General features: G+C 47.0%; 1 protein-coding gene across 1 annotated transcript; it reads left to right on the forward strand.

The window, feature by feature from the left end:
* Window positions 1-2,438: 2,438 nt before the first annotated feature.
* On the forward strand, window positions 2,439-11,194 carry LOC125526735 (probable protein transport Sec1b). The gene is made up of 21 exons (XM_048691370.1): window positions 2,439-2,511; window positions 2,586-2,644; window positions 2,891-2,972; window positions 3,443-3,521; window positions 3,817-3,867; window positions 3,974-4,070; window positions 4,148-4,180; window positions 4,610-4,738; window positions 5,413-5,601; window positions 5,716-5,799; window positions 5,881-5,976; window positions 6,051-6,121; window positions 6,694-6,790; window positions 7,266-7,391; window positions 7,470-7,565; window positions 9,779-9,898; window positions 9,971-10,051; window positions 10,384-10,583; window positions 10,710-10,803; window positions 10,887-10,976; window positions 11,168-11,194. Exons 1-21 carry the CDS (start codon window positions 2,439-2,441, stop codon window positions 11,192-11,194), a joined length of 1,974 nt encoding a protein of 657 aa, XP_048547327.1.
* The last annotated feature ends 7,432 nt before the right edge of the window (window positions 11,195-18,626 follow it).

Here is an 18,626-nt window from a genome sequence, read left to right on the forward strand (position 1 = left end):
TTTCTTGTAGTGAACTTTGATGTGCCTTTTGGATGGGCTCCGAGAAAATAAGGTGTATCTTGTTGACATGAGTAGTCTATCATTCCTGTTGAGCCGCGATATCACATACACCCCCTCAAAGCAACCGGTTTGCCACTCGGCCCATCAGGAACATTCCATCATGGCACACATCTGTGCGCGTAGTGTCAAGATCCATATATGCCCCATATGTCCATCATTAACCCGCACACGCTCATGTAACCATGAAGGTCGGCTCTGATACCAAATTTAATGCCCTGACCAAATCCATCTGTTCACCCACCGATTTCTGGCCATTGTGCCTAGGACCTAGACTGGACCAACAGACAACACTATTGTTTCTTGTGCACTTTATGCTCACTCATGCGCGTCCAGAATTAACTTACCAGTCAGTCACCCATCCCAAATCCATAGCAGCGCTTGGCCCGAGGCACCTTTAGAGTTTGAGCCTACTTTCCCTAGTCTCTGTTGAGGCTCCTGGGCTTGGTCGCTTAGAGCCAATCGCTGTCAATTCAACGGTAAAACGGGAACAAAAATACCACGTAGGTATATGAGTTTGCTATATATCTGCCCTTCAATTCAATTGATTGGCGATACGTCATAGATGCGAATTGCTGATCGGTTAGGTTAGCAGCATGCAGCATGCCTAGAAGGCGCAAGCTGACAATGCGACGTCGCTCAACACGTTGGTCCGAAAGAAGACAGAAGTACTGAACCAATTTGTGCCCTACCTCTCATCCCCTTTATTCTCTTTTAGTACAAGCTGCAAAATCATATTTAGTTGGGTAATGATTTACAACTGTCGCCTGCCCAAGCATTCCGCCGACCGCACGTTTGCCATTGGATCGAGCGGCATCCAACTATCCAACTCGCGCCGTGTGTCCCCCTGGATCCACAATACTTCTCGCCTCGCTCCCTTATCCTTTTCGTGCGTCATCCTAACATCTCATCTCTCAAGCTGGCTCCCCTCCTCTCCTCTCTCTCCATGAACGGCATGGTCTCGAATGATTCCGTCCTCTCTCTCTCTCTCTCTCTCTCTCTCTCTCTCTCTCTCTCTTTCCCAGCTCCAGACCCATATTTGCGTCGCAGTCTCCATGGAAGCTAACTGCTGCACCCGGAAGCTGTCGACGTTGGAAATGGCGAGCACCAGTGCTGGAAACATGTGTCGCTAAAGATTGTGGTGCTGCTACCGGCAACAGGCAGAGGAGCTACGGCGATAGTGACAACGAGTTGCACGTTTTTGCTGGAACCGGCGAATATTTGTGCTGCAACCGATGATCGGTGAAGCTGCTACCGGCAATATTTTTTGCTGCAATCATTCATGGTTAGTTACAACCCTGCGACGACGGTGACATCTTTTTCTTCTTCTAATTTTTCATTGTTTTTTTGCTAGCACAGGAGAACTTTTTTTTTTGCTACATCCATTGACTTAGCTGCGACCCCGATGGCAGGACGACATTTTTGTTGCAACGGTGTCGATTTTTGCTACTACCATCAATGGTTTTTGCTACATCCATTCTTCACGACTTCTGACGAGCTTTAACTAGCTTGCAGCAGGCTCCAACCTTGATCAACATGGCATAACGACAACCACACGATGCTACAACCGTATAGTCAGGGACCCATAATCGCAACTTGTTTTTGCTGGAACAAGTAAGCGCGATGGTCACCATGGTGAGCGCGGCCAGCGAGACGAGCACGACAATCACCACATCGAGCTCATCCAAAGACAAGCTAGACTGTCACCATGCGAGCACTGCCAGTTAGACAAGCGCGATGGTCACCACGGCGAGGTCATTGGCGCTGGGGTCGTGGGGAGGTAACGAGTTGCGGCGGCACATGGGAGAACAAACAAAGAAGCAGGGGAAAGAAAGAAGATGATGCACGGGCCAAATCCAACGGCTGTGTACAAGTGTATCGGGCGGCTGCATAGCGACCGGCCCAAATTTGGGATGCATGGTGGGTCGGCGCCTAGCGTGCTCCTATTCGGTTTACTAATTTATTATTACTAATTTAAATCTAGAATAATTATGTAAGCGCCGTAGTGATCGATATAAACGTTTTCTAATTATTTTTCTCTCGTCGGTTAGCGCCCTCTCGCTGGGGTGCGTGAGACTCCCATGGGGTACGATTCGTGTGCTATCCCCGCACTATGGCCTCTCCTTCTCCCCTTGGGAACCGCGGCCCGGTTCATCCTGCGGGCCCCACGCACCCCGCGTCCCTCCCCTCCCCTCCCCTCCACCCCACGCGCTCATCGACATTCCCGGCCGGCTAAATCAGGATATAAGCTGCATGCGGCATGCGTGTGCGTGGGGTGGAGAGGAGCAGGTGAGGGCGACGTGCGGGTGACCGGCGAGGGAGGTCGTAGCCGTGGTGCTGGCGGAGGTCGTCGGTCGGATCGACTTGGCTGCGGCGGCGAGATGTCGATGTCCGGGGCGGACTTCAACGGCGTGGGCGAGGACCCCAGGATCTTCCGCAACATCTGCCGCGACCGTACGCACCCAGCGCCTCTCTCCTGTGCTGTGCCCTCACCATCCTTCTCGCTCCATTAATGGCTTTCTCCACAGGGATACTGAAGGATATGCTAAAGCCGGACAAGGACAAGGAAAACAAGAGCGCGTGGAAGGTACATCCTCAGTTCCCACAGGGATACACTCAACGATCCTCTCTAAACTGCTCATAACCGCTGACGTTTCATTATTCAACAAGATGTTTGTGCGATTCTTCCCGAGTAATGTGATGATATTGGCAACTGTTTGAGGATCTGAAGATCAGTTTAAGCTCCTCTTAATCAGTTACAGGGTTATTACCTATCAGGAATTTGAGGCAAAAAGAATAAAACGTAACATCTTTTAGCATGCCTTCTGCGCAGGTTCTTATCATGGATAAATTTACAGTGAGGATCATGGGTTATGCTTGCAAGATGGCAGAAATCACTGATGCAGGGGTTTCGTGTAAGTTGCCCAAACCTGGATATATGATCGTTTAGCAGAAATCATCAGGTGGTGGATATCAAAAGTGTCCTTCTCAACTCTGATCTCATATGAGCTTGGTATGAACAGTAAAATCTGAAACAAATGAAAAAAATCAGAATTTATTTTGTGGCAAACTTTGACCAATGGTTTTAATGCGTGCAAACTTTCATCGCTGAATAACATTTGTGGAAGACGAGGCAAAAAAAATCAAATGTCATTGTTTGCTTAAAAAATCATATATTTTTTAAAAAATTCTGATTTTACTGTTCACCAAGTACAGATGAGCTCGAGCTATCAGATAATGCACGTCCAGAGGATACCATGTTGTTTTATTTCGAGGGTACCCTTTAGGAGGTCTTCAATTCGGCCAACATCACGCCCATAAATCTGGTTGATTGGCATTATGGCCAAGTAAGCTAGTTAAATGACCTGACTGTCCTATCCTGCAGTGGTGGAAGATTTGTTCAAGAGAAGGGAGCCGATGCCCTCAATGGATGTAATCTACTTTGTACAGCCACTGAAAGAAAAGTAATTACTGATTGCAATTGACCTTTCTGGCTTTCATTTTCTATAAGCACCGTAGCATAATTGCAAATACAGATACTTGTAGTTTTGGTCCCTTAATTGATGCTTCTAGTGACTCTGATGTTTCAAGATTTTTATGCATCCCAACTCAAAATAAAAGGAATGCATTCCTGCCTTGTTTAATACGAAGTTTTTGCTGGTTAATCTTCCTTATTTTCGGAGCTCTTTTGCTAGTCCATGACTGATATAACTATTCTCCGAAAACGATCCTCTGATATGAAAGCTTGGTGATCTGCAGTGTCATAATGCTTCTATCCGACATGTCTGGGAGATGTCCACTGTACAGGAAGTATGTTGAACCAAGATTTTAATTCACAGCTGGATTGTCATTTGCAGAAGCTTCATATGAAACAGACTTTGACATACATGTTAAAGGTTTTACTTTCAACTTTTAGGGCATACATCTTCTTCAGTTCACCAATTCCCAAGGATCTGGTGACTTACATTAAGAACGACAGCAGTGTGATACCACGCATTGGTGCACTAAGAGAGGTTAAGTTTTGAATACCTTTGAATGTTCTGTTCTTCAGCAATAGATTTTCTAATGCGGTGGTCCCATTTAATTGCAGATGAATTTGGAGTTTTTTGCTATTGACATGCAGGTATCCATAAGCTTTGCCCTATATGACCTCATTGCTTTCTTCGGATGATTGCTGCCTAGGACATTGTTATGTTTCTTTTCTTTTGTTATTGTCAAGTATAGAAGTTAGAGTCAACTGTAATTTAGGCGGTAGCCATATTAACGAGTAGCTCTAGGTCAACATATAAATTTAGTATTGACTGAATTCACACAGTGAAGGGAAATTTAACTGGTCCATCTTTGAACCGAAAGTTTGATAGCATAAGGTGGGAATATTCATGAATTCATTTTAAGTTGAAAGCATTACAAATGAGGTCCGCTGGATTTGTTCAATAGACTTGTACTTGCATGCCATTCTGACTATTTTTTTCTAGTTTCATATTTAGTTTCTAATTCGTCAATTTGATGTTAGAAACCTTAGTTTTGATGATGATGGGTGGCGTATCTGTAGGGGTTTGTAACTGACCATGACATGGCACTGACTGACTTATATGGTGCAAATGAACATAATTCGAAAAAATTCAACGACACCATAAGCACTATGGCTTGCCGCATAGCTACCACATTTGCATCATTGAAGGTATGTAAAGGAATTTCATTCGCTTTGATCTATTAATGCACTCTGTGGTAATTAGTAAAAAAATATTCTTATGCTGGGTTCTTAAGTTACTGCGCCATTTCATAAAAGGTAACTCGGTCCAAAATCATCAGAAAACTGCTTAATTTCAGCATAGCATCGATACCTTTCCAACTTATGTTTTTGAATGAAGCATGTGTAGTGATTATTGCTGATGATATTGACACGGCTACAAGTGGGACCGTATAATGTTTTAATATGTGCTCAATGTTTGAAAGAAGTTGGTGGCACTTTATATTTTTTGCTTTCCAATTTTGCACTCCTATTTCCCAGGTCACAAAGTACATAACCTGAATATCCCTCGTCTCGAACCCACATAAAAGTGATAAGGAAATTACATGGTTGTGTTCATAAACATCATGAAACAAATATCTCAGTGGAATATGAGGTCTTGATTATTGTTAGTCTCTTAAAATGTCTTCTTGTGACCGGCTGTTTGACAACTGACCATTTTACCTATCACAGTATTTACTGGTGATCTACAGGCTACAGTTTTGAACATCTCCTATTCTAGACATGAATAGAGTCTTCTTGATATCTATCCTTGTTTTATATTGTGTGGTCAATGGACTATAACATCGTTAGTGCAAACACAGAAGCTAATCTGGCGCTTACAGGAATTTCCTACTGTGCGGTATCGAGCACCCAAAAGTGCAGACCCATCAACAGCACCAAAATTTGACATGGTTCCAAAATGGCTGGCTAACGCTACTTGGGAAATCGTGTCAAAATATAAGTCAACAATTCCAGAATTTCCCCAGAAGGAGACATGTGAATTGCTTGTTCTGGACAGACCTATAGATCAGGTGCTAAAGCATAATTTACATTTTTCATTAGAAGGGTTTAATTGTTTGTTTATTTTGCAAGTACAACAAATAACTGTTTCATACAACTTACAACAATTTAATATGATTGCGAAGATAGCACCTGTTATTCATGAATGGACCTATGACGCAATGTGCCATGATCTACTCGAAATGGATGGCAACAAATACATATACGAGGTATTTCTTGATATAACATTATGTACCAGCCACACGTTATCTTCACTTGCCCTATTCGTTGATTTACTTTTCTGTTGGAAGGTATCAAAAGAGGATTCAGAACCTGAAAAGAAAGAAGCTTTATTGGAGGATCAAGATCCTCTCTGGATAGAGCTTCGACATATTCACATAGCTGATGTGAGTCTTGTTGGTATTTAAGATTGCCGAGCTATATTTTTACCTATGCTCTATAATACTAACTTGAATGCCAGGCTAGTGAGAGGTTGTATGAGAAGATGAATACCTTTGTTTCAAAGAATAAAGCAGCACAACTTCATTCAAGGTGCTTGATATTTCCTTGTTCTGAAAGAAATAAAACTGTATATGTTTTAACAGAGAGTGGAGTGCGCTATGGTATGGTAGAAGATGCTTGTGCATTGGTGTTTTTTCCATTCTAGATTGTTATTTATTCGAAAAATTACCATTCTACTCTAAACCGTGGCGAAGCGAGAACTTCAAAGTTCTGATGTCAAATACATACTTTTATGTCAATTTCTTATCAAATTTTGCATGATTTCTTCCTGTATGTGTTGTTTTTGGCAAAACCCTATGTAGTCAACTGACTACATAGAACATGTCTGGTGCCGCCACTCAGTCTAGATTGCTGATGCAATCATGCTATAAGTTACCTTCAACGTAGTTAGTTGTTGAACTGGCATATTTTGATGTATATTTTACTATGATATACCATTCTTGTCTGAACAACTGACTTTATTTGGAATCTGGAGGACTAGTATGAAAATCCTTTGAAATGAAAAACTACGTAACCTATATATTTTGATATAGAGGTATATCAAATACGTATGATTAATTTAAAAAAGCATACATGCTTACAATATTTTCGTTCTCAATTAGAGATGGTGGTGAAATCTCAACCACGGATCTGCAAAAGATTGTTCAAGCTTTGCCACAGTACGGTGAGCAAGTTGATAAATTGACCCTCCATATAGATGTAAGTGATTGTTTACATATCACTTTCCTTGCAAGTTTTATGTTTTTCTTATTTTGTTTATCTTTACCAGACATAATTAACTATTTTTTTTATTGAAATACATGTCTATAAAATGTGAAAACGAGATGTCATCTTACTGGTGAATGCAAGTTAAATGGACCACTCAAATACGGTTCTTAGATCTATTGCATAGTATGTTGAATAGATGAGGAGTTATCTAGCGTGTAATGTAACTCTGCAGCCTCTGCCAGTACCAATATTTAATATAAATGAGCTTAGTGACCTAAGCTTAACATATAGTTCAAGACAAGTAGCTGTTGTTTAAAAGCATCCCTATCACCTTTATATGTACTCGTATCTTCAGTCTTTATGGCATATGCCTTTTGTCGTAAAATATATCTTCTACTGAGCTTGATTTCTAACTTCAAAGTGACATAAATTCCACTAGTTTTGTTTGAGCTCTTCTTTTGCTCAGATTGCAGGTAAAATAAACAGGTGCATCAGGGATTACGGGCTCCGTGACCTTGGGCAGTTGGAGCAGGATCTGGTTTTTGGAGATGCAGGAGCAAAGGAGGTGATCAATATGCTCAGGTCAAAGCAGGTTTGTAAAGCGTTATGCTTGGCTCTATCAGTACAGTATTATGCTTGGTTTGACATGAATATTTGTTCTATTGCCCAGAATTTGAGTGAAGAGAACAAACTGAGATTGATGATTATCTATGCAATTGTATGTCCCGACAAGTTTGAAGGTGACAAAGGGGACAAGTTGATGCAGGTACTTCACGTTAAATTTTGCATTGCTGGAATTATGGCTTATGAGTGGCATAATAATCTCGAACGTCGCAGGAGAGTCATGTGTGATTTCATTAAGAAGGGACAAAATGGAAAAATGAGAGGCTAGCAGGCTAACTCCCAGAGATGTTGAATTACAGACTCGCCATGAACAAAAGAAATTCAACCAAACACATACCGACCTAGGTGCGAGGGATAACTGAGCTGACGAGTAGCCTGTGGAGGGCTGAAGCACCAGCTAACCACCAGAAGTAACTCCCTGTAACACTAACCAAATACACGGCCTAGCACCCTCACCACAATACTGGAGGAGTCGCTGAACACGCTCCCATAAAACAAGAAAATTACCTCCATTAACTTGATCACGGCCTTTCCATAGAAACCCCCTTCTTCTCTTATATATATAGCTTTGATCACCCACCTAGGCAGGTCCAAGGCAAACATTAGGTAGGGTGCACAAATTATGCAAAAGGTACACAAGAACATAGGAAGTAAACCTCTCCTTTCACTAGTTAGAATTGCATGGAAGCGCGACAGATGAGAGTTACTTTTTTCCCGGCCCCGTGTCGCTCCCCCGCGGGGCGGCCCGCACAACCAAGAACCGCTCCCTGCCGCCGCCGCCGGCGAGCGCCGCCGGGCAAAGCCCGCGCGGCGTCGGCGGCGGCGGACCTCTTCTTCCCTCTCGCCTGGAGCATGAGCTGCGCGGGGCTGCTCAACTGGGCCGAGGAGCGCGAGCGGCGTGGTCGGGCGCGAGTGCAGCGCGGCGCGGTCGGGCGCGATTGCAGCGCGCGCGCTCTGGTGGCTGGGCGTCGCGCCCTGATGCGTTGGAGGCTGGGCGGCTCGCGCTCGGTGGAGGGTCGCCGTTTCCGCGTTGGCCGGCGCCTTGCGGGCTCCCGCGGATCTGGTGCGCCGCGGTCGCGGTGGGGGTAGGACTGTCCTCTGGGTGTGGGGCTGCGTGTCAGCACAACGCAATGGCATGTGCGGGAGTTGCGGGAGATCTGATCTCCTGGGCGTGGCGAGCAGGTGGCATTCCCGATCTGGACGGACCTATTCGCGTGTTGGGCTTCCCCGGTGCAGATCTGGCGGGGTGGCCGGCCGGCGACCTCCTGTGGGCGCGGCCTAGGGGTGAGATGTGTAGCAGCGCTCGGGCGCCATGGAAGTGATCTGCTGGAAGAGCTGGCTGGGTCGTGGGTTTGGACGGGTGAGGCTGCCGGCGAAAGCCGTACTCCGGCTGCGGCCGGAGCCGTCGATGGCGGTGCCTACGGGCTCCGTCTCCTTGTTGGAGCCATCGATGTTGCAGTCCTCTCCTTCCCTTGCTTGACATGCTTCGGGGGAAACCCTAGATCCGGTCTCCTGGGTCGGAGGATGACGACGCCATTGGCTATGGCCGGCATCGTGTTTTCCTCTTGAGGACATTGTCTTGGAGCTAGACTCGGTCAGAGGGACTAAGTGCTCGTGGAGGTGGTTGGCGACGGCTTATGTGACATCTTCGTGAGAGCAGCAGAAGCACCCGTCACATGCACGGTGCGCCAGGCAAGTTATGTCTGCCAATCTCGTGGGATTGAAGCGGCATATGTTTGCTCTTTCGGACATGGCGTTCCTCTTTGATGTCGTCGAGTTTTGTGGAGATGCTTGTGGCAGCCTGGATTGACATGACGGTTTTCGGTGTGCACTTTGCTAGCAGCGGAGGCGCTCAAGTGCCCGACCGGGCATGTTGTGGGGTGTTTGCCTTTCTGGCGTGTTGTATGTTTTGTGGTGCTTGGCGCTGCTTAGGTTTTCGCCTGGTTTTCCTTGATAAACCGAGCAACCCTCTCTTTCTTCTTTTTTAGCACTCATCTTATGTGGTGCATTCCTCCTTTGAGGGTGTTACTTGTAATACCTCTTCTGATCAATGAATTTGGCAGCTCTCCTGCCAACATTCCAAAAAAAAAAGAATTGCATGGAAGCATAGAGTACTCACTAGTGAGAAGTGACTTATAAGATGGCTTCACCTAACCCAGCTTTAAAGCATGTTTTTTTCTTTTGCTACGTATGGAAAAACCAATAAGCCAACTTGAGATAAGCCTGTATGCTGTGCCCAATGGAGCTTGAGTATGGACGATGTCATCTAAGCTAGTGGTTACAGTGCCATTTGGGTTGACAATTTTGGTTATTCATGTCTACGTGATATGGTGAGCTAATTTATCGTCTTTGCAGCTAGCGAAACTGCCATCAGATGATATGAAGGCCATAAACAGCTTAAGATACTTGGTTAGTTCAGATGCAAAAAAGGCAGCACGGGATGGTGGTTTCTCTCTCAAATTTGATGCCCAAAAGGTGAAGTCATGGTTTCAGCTGAAACTTCTACTTCCTTCCCTTGAACTAACATGGTTTTAATTTCCACATCAGAAAAAAAATACTGGTGTTCGGACAGAGCGGCAGGATGGTGAGGAAGGCTGGGCGTTATCACGTTTTTTCCCACTTATGGAGGCACGTGATAGTAATATAGTACTAGTAAAGTCCCCTTTTCTTAACGAAATATCTGCCTATCTATTTTATTCGATGTGCTTTACGTGGTCAATAATTATCTCATGTGATGCTGCGATTAACATTTGCTAGAAGTAAAATAAACACAGTTCCAAAATTTAAGTGGTCTTTAAGATGTGGTCTTCATTCTCTTGATCAAATAAGTTTCAGAACAAACTGAACTAGACAAGTGTAGTACGACTGATTTTGATTGAACTGCTGTTGGACACGAGTGTTGTTATGTCCATTTGTGATTCAAAATAGTAAATGACTGAAGTTCCATGGTCTTTCAACAGGAGCTGGTCGAGAAACTGAGCAAAGGTGAATTACCTCTAAACGAATACCCATCTTTAAGTCAACCAAGTTCTACTTCTCAAGGGGCCGGAGAAAGTGCATCGGCGCCAAAACCAGCACAAAATCCACAGCCCATGTCTAGGAGATCACGGCGCACACCACAATGGGCTAAAGGCCGTAACTCTGATGATAGTCAATCAAGGTATTCACTGAAGATAGTCTTCCATGTGATCCCTTGGGCCATACAAAACTTTCCAAGAACAACCGCTCTGATTGGTTCCACACGATCTAGCTGCTTCCTTATCATGACCATATATTTGATTTGCAGCGACTCTTCCGTGTTGAGACACGCATCAGGTGATTTCAAGAGGCTAGGCAACCGAATATTTGTCTTCATCGTTGGTGGAGCAACCCGATCTGAAGTATGTCCTTTAGATATCTGTTAACTCTCATTCATACTACATAAATTCTATGTTCTCATCGATCTTATATTTTGATGGATTAGCTAAGGGTGGCGCACAAGCTAACCATGAAGTTGAAGAGAGAAATCGTCCTCGGGTCCTCTAGCATCGATAATCCTCCACAGTTTATTTCGGTAAGCCTTTTCTGTGTAGTCTTATAATGTCTCATTGTTCTCCAACCTTTTCACCAAATCCTATGGATCAATACAAACAGAGCTACCTGAGCAAATATCAAGAATGCTAACTCATAGCTTCCACAACGTAGAATAAACTGCTGGTACACATACTGACAGACTTCACTCACTCATTGAATGTGTAAATGCAGAAGCTGAAGGCGCTAGGACCATCCTAGGAGCGATGTCGCCGGTTCTCCCGGACGAGCGATTGTGCAGTACCCATGCTAGTAGCTTACACAACATTTATTTGCCTTTGTTTTCCACTCTACCAAGAGTGTGAGCCATGCCGATATGTTGTAAAGTGTGGGGCATGTATATGCCATTCTATTTTCTAGGGAAAAAGGATGCAATTTTGATTCTCTTATCACACTCGAGATCTATCGGTTCTAACACCTTTTGTTTATTTTGAAAATTTATATATAATTTGCCAAAGCTGAGACTAAGATGAAAAAGAAATCGGAAGAACTAGCAGCGCCAGGATAATCGAAGGCCTATTCTTCTAATGAAAGAATTTTGCAAGCAAGGATGCCATCATAATTTCCCGGGTTGCAATCCTTTTGCCATCAACAACCTCTTCTTTCTTAGGGATGTGCTTAATTCTTATTTTTAGAAAGGAGGCTGTGGTCTGACCTTAATTTTAGAATAATCCGAGGCACGTAGTCGATCCACCAATGAACAAGCAGTCACACGAGGCACAACACCGATATCTATTAATGAGTATCACCAACATGACAACATCCCCGGGCATGACTATAGAGGCTCCTCCCCACGACAACACTACAATACCCTACTATGGAAGCTCCTCCCCCTGCATGACTATGCTATTATGTTTGCATAGGTTAAATCGTGTGTCTATCCCCACATTATATAAGAGGTCTAGAATATAAGAGTCTTACTGGGACACTACAACATACCCTATCTACACACCGTACTACTCCAAGTCCAACTGTAACCTATCTTGTACAAAATATTTAACACAATTCCAATAAACTCCACCTTGGCTAATACTAGCAACTTTGATTCATCCATGCATCAAACCTCCATGTACATTGGACTTTAGATTTTACCATAAATATCGCTCCTACTTCCAGACTCCGCATGAATTTACCTACAGCTGTAGTCCCTTCTTGTCTTCTTTACTATAGTCCCTTCTTGTGTTCTTCACAGAGCTTCGAGGGAGAGTTCCGTTAGCACGACGGCGTGATGACGGTGATGATGATGCTACCAACGCAGGGCTTCGCCTAAGCGCCGCTACGATATGACCGATGTGGATTATGGTGGAGGGGGGCACCGCACACGGCTAAAAGATCAACTGATCAACTTGTGTGTCCATGGGGTCCCCCCCTTCCCTGGTATATAAAGGAGTGGAGGAGGGGGAGGGCCGGCCCTCTACTATGGCGCGCCCTGGGGAGTCCTACTCCCACCGGGAGTAGAATCCCCCCCCCCCTTCCATGTAGTAGGAGTAGGAGAGAAGGAAAGGAAAGGGAAAAGAAAAGAGAAGGAAGGAGGGGGCGCCGCCCCTCCCCCTAGTCCAATCCGCACTAGCCCTTGGGGGGGGGCGCAGTCTCCCCTCTCTATTTCCCCTAAAGCCCAATAAGGCCCATATACTCCCCGGCGAATTCCCGTAACTCTCCGGTACTCCGATAAATACCCGAACCACTCAGAACCTTTCCGATGTCTGAATATAGCCTTTCAATATATCGATCTTTACATCTCGAACATTTCGAGACTCCTCGTCATGTCCATGATCTCATCCGGGACTCCGAACAACCTTCGGTACATCAAAACACATAAACTCAAATACCGATTGTCACCGAACGTTAAGCGTGTGGACCCTACGGGTTCGAGAACTATGTAGACATGACTGAGACTCATCTCCGGTCAATAACCAATAGCGGAACCTGGATGCTCATATTGGCTCCTACATATTCTATGAAGATCTTTATCGGTCAAACCGCATAACGGTATACGTTGTTCCCTTTGTCATCGGTATGTTACTTTCCCGAGATTCGATCGTCGGTATCTCAATACCTAGTCCAATCTCGTTACCGGCAAGTCTCTTTAGTCGTTCCGTAATGCATCATCCCGCAACTAACTCATTAGTCACATTGCTTGCAAGGCTTATAGTGATGTGCATTACCGAGAGGGCAAGAGATACCTCTCCGACAATCGGAGTGACAAATCCTAATCTTGATCCATGCCAACTCAACAAATACCATAGGAGACACCTGTAGATCACCTTTATAACCACCCAGTTATGTTGTGACATTTGGTAGCACACAAAGTGTTGACGTAACTCTTTACGACGAACTCTTTGTCACCTCCATAACCAAGAAACATTTCCTTATTCCACTAAGGATAATTTTTTACCGCTGTCCAGTGATCCACTCCTAGATCACTATATGGTATCCTCTTGCCAAACTTATGGTGAGGTACACAATAGGTCTGGTACACAGCATAGCATATTTTATAGAACCTATGACTGAGGCATAGGGAATGACTTTTCATTCTCTTTCTATTTTCTGTCGTGGTCGGGTTTTGAGTCTTTACTCAACTTCACACCTTGCAACACAGGCAAGAAATCCTTCTTTGACTGTTCAATTTTGAAATACTTCAAAATCTTGTCAAGGTATGTACTCATTGGAAATATATCAAGCGTCTTGATCTATCTCTATAGATCTTGATGCTCAATATGTAAGCAGCTTCACCGGGGTCTTTCTTTGAAAAACTCCTTTCAAACACTCCTTTATGCTTTCCAAAAAATTCTACATTATTTTCGATCAACAATATGTCATTCACATATACTTATCAGAAATTTTGTAGTGCTTGTCGTGGTTCTAACTCTGACAGTGAAGTACGGGGGTGTGTATGGAGAGGCTAGATCTCAGCTATGGAGAAGTTGTAAGCACACGAGGATTACGAGTTCAGGCCCTTCTCGGAGGAAGTAACAGCCCTACGTCTCGGTGCCCGGAGGCGGTCGATTGGATTATGCGTGTGTGAATAACAGGGGTGCGAACCCTTCATACTGAGGAGGGGGTGGCTTATATAGAGTTCGCCGGCCCTCTCCTGCCCTCAGTAATGCAGGGTTTAAGGTACATTTAAGGTTGGGCGTTACTGGTAACGCCTCTAATAAAGTGCTACAATGACCATAAAGACTACTTAATAGCCGACCGTTTGCCTGCGGAGTGACTTCAGATCTCTGGCGGTCGAGTGGCTAGCTTCATGGTCGAGTGGTAGCTTCTTGGTCGAGTGTCTTGAACCCGTCGAGTGGGATACCTTCAAGTCGATTGAAAGGTGACTTCTTCTAGGGATGTCCTTGGGTAGGGCTCTTTGGACAGGTCCGTGCCCCTACCCTAGGTACGTAGCTTCATCATTAGCCCCCAAATGGATCGAGGTTTGAGTGGGGAAAGAGTTGGAGATCTTTCTAACTGGTTCTTTGGGCTACGTGAGTGCCTCGTTTTGGGGTCAATCGTCACGGATGACATCGCCAACCTCTTTCAGTCGCCTTGATCCATTCCAGGCCTTTCGTCGAGTGAATTTCTTTACTTGTGACATACCGAGTGTCGATGCGAGCGGGGTCTTCTATTTTGACAAGTTGTTTTGTAGTCCGCGGATGTCGTGGGATTTGGATTTCGGGAAGCGCGCGGGACGGGAGCGGCCGCAGTAATCGGAAGCGATAAAGCGGAAGCTCCTCGATCCTCGCATCGCCTTTTTCGCCACGTACTGCGCGCGCGTCTGCTGCGGGATTTGACTGGATAGCCTGGGCCTACCAGTCAGCCACTCGGAAGCGGCCCCTTATAAGTTGCCGCCTCGGCGTTTCCAAACAGTGCGCTTCCTTCTGCTTTCTTCTTCTTCTCTCCCTTCGCAAGTTCCTCCACCACCTCCGCTCTCACCCTAGCGCCGCAAGCCCGTTCGAGATTTTGCCAGTGACGATGGTGAAGGGCAAGACGTCTGCTCTGGAGCGCGCGAAGAAGGCGGCGGCGGCGGGGAAAGGGAAGAGGTCTGCTCGGGGCGGATCTTCCTCCAGGACCGCTCTGCCCAAAGGTTGGATCCAGGGCGACTGGATGCCGTCGGTGCTCCGGCAAGAGGATCTCGACGACATGGTCGAGGGGGGAGTCATTCCCCACGAAGCCGCGCGTCTCCCGGGGGGAGAGATCGAACCTCAACCCCGCGACGGTGAGTGCGTGCTCCTAGCCACCCACATCGACCGCGGGTTTTCTCTGCCGCCCCATCCTTTTTTCCGGAGCTTCCTGAACTTCTTCGGAGCGCAGCTCCACCACTTCACTCCCAACTCCATCGTATACCTTGCTGCTTTCATTTCCATGTGTGAGGCTTTCTTGGCTTGCCGCCCCCATTGGGGACTCTTTAAGCACATCGTTACCTGCCGTTCTCAATCGGTCAAGAAGGCCAAGTCGAGTGATGAGAGGACGCGGGTGATCCAGCTGTGCGGGGGCCTGGCGATCCAGATGAGGGGAAAGAGTTGTTTTCCATCTATCACTCTCCCGGAGTCAGTCTGCGGTTGGCAGGCGACCTGGTTCTACTGTCAGGACCAGCCGACCCCAGGACAGTCGACTGGTCTTCCCCCTTTCTCTCTCGACCGAGCTGAGAAACCTGCTTCTCTGAAAGTGGTGCCGGAAGAAAGGGCCCAAGTCAAAGTGATGGCCGGTCGAGTGGTTGAGCTTGTCCATGAGGGTGTGACTGGTATGGACCTGCTGGAGGTCTTCCTCCAGAGGCGCATCTAACCGCTCCAGGCCCGTGACCACCCGATGTGGCTGTACTCGGGTCTCGACGACACCACTCGGGTCCACCCGGAGGAGGTCACCAATGAGATGCTGGAGGGGTGGCTGTCGAGCATCACAGGGAACAAGGACAACCCCCGAGGGGCCAGGAGGGTAATTCCACTCGACAACTCATACGATGTGGACCAGGTATGTCTTTATGCTCCGACTGAGATCTTGTTTTCTTCGTTGGTCTTCTTTGAGTTGGTCGATTGACTTTTGTCTTGTCTGTTGTTTTTCAGGCGACTACCGAGATGTACTCGACGCCCAACGGGGCACAGGAGCCGACTGAGGAAGGGGAGGCGAGCAGGGGCGAGAGCGGAGACGACCAAGGCGAGTGGGAGTCCGACGGAGAAGGAGAGGGAGGCGACGACGTCGACTCCAGCGAAGAGGAGGAGGAGGAGGTTGAACCCCCCCCCCCCCCCCCCCCCCCGCCCGGAGAGGCGATCCAAGCTCACACATGATCCGGCACAGGAACGCAGCAAGGCGACTGCTTCCGTCGGGCAGTCGTCGAAACGCCCTCGGACCTCTTCTCCTACGCCGACTGGGAAGGCTCCCAAGCACCTACGCGCGACGCTGTCCAAGCCGCCCAAGGCTCTGCCCAAGATGAAGATAGTTGTCCCTACTATTTCCGGGTAATAATAAAACTTGCTTTCCTTCATCGACCGTGGACAGATCCTTGGTCAATTCATTGAGCCAACTGACTGACTTTCGAGATTTGCAGCGCTGCTACTTCTGAGGTCTCCACCAAAGACGACGACCAAGAGATGGAGGATGCTGTTACCTCCAACCCTGGTACGATTGCTGACGTTCTGCTTTTGAGTCGACTGAACATTTATTGCAACTCTGGTCGATTGAATGTTTCTCTTGCAGCTCCTCCTCATGTTATCGACCTCCCGGATGACGACGACAACGAACCGCTGAGAATGAGGAGGAACAAGAGGGCGTCGGCTGACAAGACCCCCCAACCTGCTCCGGCGTCTGAGGCTGTGGCTCGGGATGGTGGTGACATCACTCGGGCTTCTGTGACTTTCGCCATTCCTCTGACGAGCGTGCGGCCTTCGGCGTCGACTGCGGATCCGCCTTCGCTTTTTGCCGCGTACCCCGTACCTGAGGACCAAGCGGCTGCTGCAAAGGAGGCTATACGCCAGGCGGGGATCATGATGGAGCAAGTGAAGATGGCTCGGGAGGCCAGCCAAGCAGCCTATGACGCGAGTTCGGCCCTTCAGAGCAACGTCCAGGTCAGTCGACTCAACACTTGGTCTATTATGATATGTTGTTTGAAGAATCTCTTTTCCGAAGATCTTTGTATCTGTACACCCACTGGGTGTGTCTGCCAATTCTTGGACGAGTGGGGGCACGCTAAGTGCACCCACTGGGTGTAGTCCCCGAGACTACGGTGGATTGCTGGCAGTCGACTGTAGTCTTTACATTGTGTTACTATATCTGTATTTCTTCACTCAGTCTGGTCAGGCCATGTCGAATGGAACTGTATCTGGTCGGCTGTGGGCAGTCGACTTTTTTTTGGTCGAACCGGTGGGGGCACGCTGAGTGCACCCACTGGGTGTAGTCCCCGAGACCACTGTCGAATGTTTTTGATTCGGCTGTGGTCTTAGAAGCGTCATCATTGTATCTTAGTTACTCGGAAGCAACTTATCTTGGACGTCTGTCGACTGATTTTTCTTTTTACAGAAATCATGCGAACTTGTAGCTCGCTATACTGAGTTGGAGAAGCAGAAGATTCAACTGAACCTTGATCTGGAGCTGGCCAGAACAGAGCTGCAGAAGGTCAGAGACGGCGCCGCAGGTAAGACGACTTTGTCGACTGGTTAGTTTTTAGGCTTGAGTACCCTTCTGCTATTTCCGAGTCAATCATCATTTCTTTGCAGAAAAACTGAGCGAAGCTCTGGCGAAGAAGGATCAGGACTTGGCTGCTGCCCGTAAGGAGGCTGACGACAAGACCGCTCTGGCCGAACAGAAGCTGGCTTCGGTCGGCCAATTAGAAGAAGAGAATACTAAGCTGAAGACCGCTCTGAATGAAGACAACCGGGAGTGTACACGTTGGAAGAAGGAGAACCTCACCCTGAACGAGAAGATGGAAGGCATCGCTCGCAGGAGGGACGACCTGGAGAGCTACTTGAGGAGCCTCGCCAAGAAGTTGTACATCAAGCTTGAAGGTGCACATTCAGTTCCGACTGGTCTTTTTTTGTGTCGACTCAGTCTATGAAAATTGACTTATCCTTGGATCGTGTATGCAGAGTTTTGCCAGAACTTTGAAGAGGAGACTGGGCGTATCGAAACAGGTTTGGATCCAATCAACTCCCCCGTGAAGGATGAAGCTGCCATGAATCTGCTCCGACTGGAATCTCGCATTGACGGCGTCGTGGACTACTTGGCTCGACTGAAGGTTGCCATGTCACGGATCGACCCGGCACTTTGGCCAGAGGCTACGCTCCAAAACGATCTCGAGTCTCTGATGACTCGTCTTAACGGGATCCCTAACCGAGTGCAGGAGTGGAAGAAATCTTCTGCTCGGTGTGGCGCTGATGTGGCTCTGTCTCTTGTCCGCGTCTATTGCAAGGAGGCGCGAGAAGAAAAGCTGGCCGCCATCCAAGTCGCCAATACCAGGAAGCACAACTTCCAAGACTTCATGGAGACCTTCATCGCTGCTGCCACCCGTATTGCAGACGGGATTGACTTGGACGAGTTCGTCGCCCCTTCCAGTCCTCCTCCTGAGGAATAAAAAACTTTTATGCTTCACTTTGAGTTTGCCTCGGAATGCCGAGTGTATTTTGTAACCGTTAAACTCTGCCTTAAATTTGCCTCGGAA

This window comes from Triticum urartu, unplaced genomic scaffold, assembly GCF_003073215.2.
Source record: "Triticum urartu cultivar G1812 unplaced genomic scaffold, Tu2.1 TuUngrouped_contig_1610, whole genome shotgun sequence".
Classification (NCBI taxonomy): Eukaryota; Viridiplantae; Streptophyta; class Magnoliopsida; order Poales; family Poaceae; genus Triticum; species Triticum urartu.